The sequence below is a fragment of the Nicotiana tomentosiformis genome, chromosome 9 (genome assembly GCF_000390325.3).
Source record: "Nicotiana tomentosiformis chromosome 9, ASM39032v3, whole genome shotgun sequence".
Lineage (NCBI taxonomy): Eukaryota > Viridiplantae > Streptophyta > Magnoliopsida > Solanales > Solanaceae > Nicotiana > Nicotiana tomentosiformis.
Genome location: NC_090820.1, coordinates 14,208,486 through 14,216,394, shown reverse-complemented (window position 1 = coordinate 14,216,394; position 7,909 = coordinate 14,208,486). Strand labels below are relative to the sequence as shown.

At 38.9% G+C, this 7,909-nt stretch overlaps 1 protein-coding gene across 1 annotated transcript; it reads right to left on the bottom strand.

Moving 5' to 3' along the window:
• Nucleotides 1-541: 541 nt before the first annotated feature.
• Nucleotides 542-1,039, bottom strand: LOC138898414 (KNR4/SMI1 homolog). The gene has a single exon (XM_070184480.1). It carries the CDS (start codon nt 1,037-1,039, stop codon nt 542-544), a length of 498 nt encoding a protein of 165 aa, XP_070040581.1.
• Nucleotides 1,040-7,909: the final 6,870 nt, after the last annotated feature.

Genomic DNA, 7,909 nt, shown 5'->3' with positions numbered 1-7,909 from the left:
AGGGGTATCAAATTGTTCGAACTCTTAGACAATTTTGTGCTAAGACATAACAAAGCAAAGAATTTCGATAACACCAATCCTAGAAAAAACTAATGGGTACAAATTTTAACACCAATCCTTGAAAAACCTAATGGGTACAAATTTTTATGATTAATTTTTTCAAGTTGAAAAAAGGGAAAAGCCATTCTTTTGAGGCCATATCAGCCTAATTCAAGAGCCTAAGGCCTATTTTATTTTTTGAGTTTGAGAAATCATCCTTACTCAACTAAAACCTAAGGGTCACTCTACTTCAAGTTCGAGCAACTACTCACTCAATTTTAAAGACTACACTAGTCCGACTTTGGTCTAGTTTCCTAAAGTCCCAAAATTGTGAGCAAAATCTCCATAAGGCATGAAGGCATGAATGATATAGAATTTTCACGAGGCAGAAAATAGAATAAAGACAAGTCAAAAAGAAAAAAGATCTTTTATATATACGAAGATCTTTACAAGGACCGATCAAGGTCCCGCACAAAGAATCAAAAAAAAAAGTCTAAGATTTCTAATTTTCCTCAGGGGAAGCTTCTTCTCCATCGAGGTCCTCCCCATTCTTAGACCCGCTCTTACTGCCATCATCATCACCATCATCATCGGAAGAATCCAATGCTTCAACATCAACTTCATGCTCTCTAGCCTTTATTATCTCGTCGGTAAGATCGAAACCTCGAGCGTGGATCTCCTCTAGGGTTTCCCTCCGAGATTGGCATTTGGCGAGTTCAGCAATCCAATGTGCTCGAGTTTGAGTGGTCTCGACTGCCTTTCTCGCTTGGACTTGAGTGGCTTCAGCATCGGCCCGGTAGACGGCCACGATCGTCTTTGCCTCGGCCTTTGCCTTTTCGGCTTCAGATTTGGCCTTTGCAAGTTCGGAAGCCAACTGAGCCTCGAGATCCTTTATTTTCTTTGTTTGAGCTGAGCTCTTCTCCTTCATGTCTCGAAGCTGACTTTCGACCGATGACAATTGGGCTCGAGCAGCCTCTTTTTCAGTAGCAAAGCGGTCCATACTTTCTTTCCACCCCAAGGTCTCCGCCTTCATCATGTTGACCTCCTCGCGGAATTGCTCGATCCTCTTGACCTTCTGCTACAGTTGTGAGATTGAAATGTTAGCCACCGTTCCCGAATCGAGCCCATGAGCTTTTAAGATTTTCATTACCTACTCGATCAGGTCGGTCTGATCTTAGTGAGCCTTGTCCAACTCGGCTCGGAGGTCCTTGATCTCCTCTTCTTTTTGCCCACTAAGAAGTTTAAGAGCATTCCTCTCCTCCGTGTGCCCTCGGAGGTCAGCCTCACATCCTGTCAACTCTGCTCGGGACTTTGAAAATGCCTCCTGATAGAGTGCCAAAGCCTATACGGAAAAAAGAAAGGAAATTAGACATAAAGAGAAGAAATAAACTAAGTATGATATCGACAAAGGGAGTTGAGACTCACCCGATTCAAGGCTTGTTGAGCCTCATCAAAGAGACTCGATGCTTCACTCAGGTCGGTGGCATCCTCGACCCCGATAAAGTAACCACGGAAGGGATCCTCCCCTCCATGGGCCCCATCTACTTTGGGAGTCCTCGTATCTTGGGCCTCACGAATTGCCTCCTCGCAAAACGCAGGGAAAATCGGCGAGTCTCCAATATCTATTGCCCCAAGTGAGCCACTTGGGGCGTTCTCCTCGTTGCGAAGGGCCTTAGAGCCGGCCCCTTCAGACATACCCACCTTTTGCTCATCTTGGCGGGAGGCATCTTCGATATTCGACGACTCAGGGACTTTTCCCGAGCCCTTTTTCAAGACCTCCTCGGTTCGAGGCAGAATCGCCTCAACCACCACCGACTCAATGACCTTTGGGGCCTTGATGGATTTCTTCACTCGGGCCACCAGTTTCGAGCCATCGTCTTCATCTTCTTTTTCTTCCTCCCTTAGCCGTTGAATCACATCCGCAGGTAGGGCAACAATGTCTTTCTTTGGCTTACGAACCGGATTCTTCTTAGGCTTTGGATCCTCGGAGGATGAGGTCATTTTCCTCTTCTTATCCTTCGCCGGCTTCTGAATCGGGGTCGAAGTCTCCTCCTCACTAGACGGGGGCCTCATGACCGCATCCTTGCCTAGGCCTGTACACGAGATAATTGAATAAGTAGAAGAAGGGCATCTTAATCAAATCATCAAATACACAAAAAAATGGGCTTACCATGATTCTTGCCCTCCTATCGGCCTTTTGCTAAATCACGCCATGAGCGCTCGGTGTATGTAGAGGTCGAGGCGAGGTTCCGAACCCAGCTCTCGAGGTCGGGAATTGCACAGGGCATCCAAGCAACCGCTACATCATGGAAAAAGACATCAATGAGAAAAGACAAAGGAACAAATAATACATAGAAGCTAACAGTGATACGGTACTTACGATTCATGTTCCATTTCTCAGGAAATGGCATCTTCTCGGCTGGGATTAGGTCGGAAGTCCTCACTCGAACGAACCGGCCCATCCAGCCTCGATCCTTGTCCTCGTCTATGCTCGAGAACAACACTTTAGTAGCTTGACGTTGGCGGGGGATATACAGTCTGATAGGGTGATCGAGGGTGAAAGGAAGCCCCTCGACTTTGCTCACGAAGAATCGGAGCAGAATAACAATTCGCCAAAAGAAAGGATGGATTTGGCCTAGGGTTATTTGATATTGACGGCAAAAATCAATGTTGACGGGGTCTAGGGGGCCAGCGTGAAAGGGTAAGTGTAAATACTTAGAAACCCTTCCACATGGGTGGTGATGTCTACTTCGGTGGTCGGGATCACCACCTCTTTGCCCTCCCAATTTCAGTCTTTCTTTACCTGCTTAAGGTATCCCTCAGTTATCGAGTACATATATCTCGATATTGGCTCGCATCGACCAGGAATCGACGAGACTTTATCGGTCTTAAAATCGAAGTTTAGCGTGCACCCCCGAGGAATGCATTCCTCAAGATGGGGCTCCACCTGCGTTTTCCTGCCGGCCGGTTGAGAAGATGAACCAACTTCTTTTTGTGATACAGTTTTCGATGTTTTTGCCATTTTTGTGTAAATTTGAAGAAGAGGAAGATAATAGGACTTGACGTTTGAGAAAGGATTAACAGCAAAGCCTGAAGATTTGTAAAAGCTTTAGAGATTATAAGGAAGTGAAAATAAAGTTTGAGTCAATGAAGAAGGGGTCTATTTATTGGATTCACGGCGACGGTTCAAAGGCACTAGTGGCCGACCACCAACTGACACTCATTAATGACTTGGGGAACTGTACTTACGGGACGCTTCGAGGATGACGTCATGATCGGTCGAGGTAATCGAAGGCTCAATTTGTTTCTTATTATTTTACTTCAAAAAACGAGGAGACTATATGTATATGGTTAAAATCGGGCCTACCCGATTTTACTATTTGACCGAGATCGGGAAGTTGCATTGAAGAATGGCCTCGTAACGGAACAGACTAAATCATGAGGATAAGATTCCGAGTTCAGAATCGAGGTACCTGTCGAGATCGAGGCTAGTAGCAATCGAAGCCAAATGAGACAGATATCGAGCAAGATCGAAGATAGCACAATAACAGAAAGGCAAGATATCCGTGACTGGTCGAGGATCATGGCGTAAATCTCGGAGCGGATCAAATCAGAAACGGTTAATTAGCTAATCATTGAATTTTCTTCTGTAATTAGAATTATACCATAAGTGAAATTCCTCTACTATTTAAAGGGGGTTCTAATCATTTGTAGGACACATTGTTCACAGATATCAAAGTAATATAATTATCTTTCTCGTTTATACTATTGTTCATTAGCTTGTTATATTTTAATTGTTCTTACATCAACTAGTTCGAGAGTATCCAAACTTGAGGGCTGATTTTCATTCTAATTCTGGTTTGCCTTACTTTATAGTTCATTTTTGTTATTATTCTTCATATTTATCAATTGGTATTAAGCGAAATCATGTATCCTTTGGACCACATTATAAGTTTAATTGTTATCCAATTTTTAGGGTAAACAGATACTAACAAATATCTCAAAAAATCTAATGTTTTATAAAGGATAAAAAAATAAATATCCAACAAAAGAATTGTTTCATTTTTAATTTTTGTCTCTGAAAGAGTTTATTCATTCATAATGTTTATCTTTGAAATTAATAATGTTAGTCCATCATGTGTTGTCTCGTTCTTTAGTTCAGTTCTTTACATAACAATAATTTTTCCATTTATCTAGATCACGTTATCTCGTTTATTAGTTCAGTAATTAAAATGTAATGATTTTTCTACCAATGGATCCGGAGGATGACTCATTATGATAAATACTAACAAAAATCTTGAGCAATATAATATTTTTATGTAGAATGGAAAAACTAATACTAATAAATTGAGTTACTCCATTTCTAATTTTGTCTTTAAAAGAGTAGTTCATTTATAAACTTCGTCTGGATCACTTGTTCTCTCATTTCTTTTTAGTTTAATTAGTTTAGGGAGACATGCGTTGCAACTTGCATGTGTATATCTCGTGCAAGTTATCAAGAAAGTTATATAAAAATTAAAATTTAATGGTATACATATTACGAAAGTATTTGTTTGAGTTGTTTGCTATTCAAGCATCTAAGCTGCAAGTTTATTTCCTTGCAAATGAAAATCATATATACAACAACAACAATAACGACGACCCAGTAAAATCTCACTAGTAGGGTTTGGGGTTAGTATATACACAGACCTTACCTCTACTCCGAAGGAATAGAGAGGCTGTTTCCGAAAGACCCTCGGCTCAAGAAGACAAAAGGAGACAATATCACTACCACCACAAAGATCATAGGACAAATAACAACAACATGAAAACCAGAAGATAGATGCAAAGCAAAAGCGATAGCCAGTAAATAGACCTGGCACTATGAGAAACGAATGAGTAGTAAGACAATATTACCACTAGCTATCTTAGACAAAAGTCCTATCAGACTAGTCTCACAAAGGTACGAAGTAAGGAAAGACTCAACTATTTCCTAACCTACAACCCTAATACTCGACCTCCACAGCTTCCTATCAAGGGTCATGTCCTCGGAAATCTGAAGTCTAGCCATGTCCTGCCTGATCACCTCTCCCCAATACTTCTTAGCCCGCCCTCTACCTCTTCTCATGCCTTCCACAGCCAACTGCTCACACCTCCTTACCGGAGCATTTGGGCTTCTTCTCTGTACATGCCCAGACCATCTGAGCCTCGTTTCCCGTATCTTGTCATCAATGGGAGTCACGCACACCTTCTCCTCAATATCATCATTTCTAATTTTATCCATCCTAGTATGCCCGCACATCTACCTCAACATCCTCATTTCTCCTACTTGCATCTTCTGGATATGTGAGTTCGAAAAACATATATATAGTAAAATGAAAATAAAATAAAATTGGGTCATACTTAATTACAGAATGGTATTGACCCATTTTCTCAAGCACCGCATCTTTCTCTATGATTTTTGTAATAATTTCTAAAACCATCTTTATATTGAATTAAAACAAATCAATCAACAAACAAGAACAAAGGAATGTAGGAAAGATAAGGAATTTATTAAATTTAAAGCAAAGGTATTTCAAGAATTTAAATCTTGTTAAGCATTTACCTTATCCATAAACATGAAAGGAAATTAAAGAGTAGAATTTTAACCATACCTTAGCGTAGATCTTTTCCTTCGGATTCTATATATATATATATATATATATATATATATATATATATACATATCACTACTAGAAATTCGGCAAAAAGTTGGTCGGTTTTTCAAAATATTTTTTTTTCATTTTTTTTTACGAAATCGACCAACTTTGGTCGGTTTTCTTTGGCGCAAAAATGCGGGAAACTATTTTTGAGTCCAGCGAAATTTATATTTCAAGAAACCGACCAACTTTGGTCAGTTTTTTAATTAAAATAAATAAAAATTAATATTAAAAAAACCGACCAAAATTGATCGGTTAATTCGGCGGGTCATTTAAAAAATCGATCAACTTTGGTCGGTAATTTTACTTTTTAATAAAACCGACCAACTTTGGTCGGTTATTTTCGTGCGAAAATACAATTAAAGAGTATAAATCAAATAAAAGATAGTCTTAAAACAAAAATATACCAATGGTCTAGTGGTAGAATAGTATCCTGCCACAGTACAGACCCCGGTTCGATTCCTAGATGGTGAATCTTTTTATTACATAATTAAAATACCGACCAACTTTGGTCGGAAAAAACCGATCAACTTTGGTCGGTTTTTTTTTTGCAATATTTGTTTTTTTGAATTTAATTGACCGACCAAAGTTGGTTGGTAATTTCCGACCAACTTTGGTCGGTATTCCTTTCCGACCACAAAAATACCGTCCACACGTAAATGGTCGCGTTTTGATCGGTTTTTGGCCATTACCAACCAACGTTGGTCGATTTTTTTAGTCGGTTTTTACCGAATTTCTAGTAGTGTATATATATATATATATATATATATATATATATATATATATATATATATATATAATTTTTGTATATTACTAAATGACTGGTCTATTCCATAGCAAACTACTAATAACATTACCCGATTTTTGAATATATATATTGTAACGACCCGACCAGTCGTTTTTAGTATTTACGCTCCTTTCAACTATTTGAAGCCTTGAATAGTTTCATATGATGTATTATGACATGTATAAATCGTCGGATTTGATTTTCAGGTGTTTCAGGATTAGTTCGGATGAATGAAATTCATGTTGGAAGCTTAAATGAAAAGGGTTGACTAGAGTTTGACTTTTAGAGTTTTGATGGTTTCAATAGCTCTGTATGGTGATTTCGGACTTAGGAGTGTGTGTGAATACTTATTTTGAAGTTCGTAATTGAATTTAACTTGAAAATGACGAAAGTAAGAAATTGAAGGTTTGAAAGTTTGACCGGAAGTTGACTTTTATGATATCGAGTCCGGATTATGATTCCGAAAATTTTAGTAGTTTCGTTATGTCATTTATGACTTGTGTGAAAAAATTAAAGTCATTCCGGATTGATTTGATATGTTTCGGCATGAGTTTTAGAAATTAAAAGATTCAAAGTTCATTAAGTTCGATTTCAGGTGCGATTCATGATTTTGATATTGTTAGATGTGATTTGAGGCCTCGAGTAGGTCCGTTTTATGTTACGAGACTTGTTGGTATATTCGAACGGGGTCCCCAACGGCTCAGGTGTATTTCGGGGAGTTTTGAATGAGTTTGAGAATTTCAGCACTCTCATGATGTTCTGGGAACAGTTGCAGTGCGAGGGCATATTTTGGAGTGCTGAGGCAAAGCCTTATGTGAGGACCGCAAAAGAAATGTGCGGACCGCAGAATTCCTCTTGCGGCCGCAGAAAAGGGATTCTGCCTGTTCGATGGTCCGATTTCGGAAGCTTATATCTTTTAATTTATAAGGAATTTAGAGATGATTCAAAAACGAAAATCGTAGTCCTTTGAGTCTAGTTTTCAGAAAGATAAACCAATCATCATTTGGACATTTGTAGAGAAAGTTATGGTCAATTTACTGAATTCTAATAGTGCACAGGCTGCTGAAGTGTGGCCGCACAATTTGGATTGCGGCAGCAGAACCCGGAATGTACGGATCGCACACATTATTTACGGTCAGCACAATGGGGGATCAGATTTTATACTATATGAACGAGGGTTTCATCTCATTTTTTATTTTTGGACTTTGGGAGCTCGATTTGTGGCGATTTTTCGTGAGATTTTCAAGAAATTCATTTGGGTAAGTGATTCTAACTCGGATTTGGTTAATATACATGAATATATCATTGTTTTCATCATTTAATCAGTATTTTGAGATAGAAATTTGAAAAAAATTGTAGAAATTTTATAAAATAAAATTTTGAGATTTGAATATCGATTTGGAGT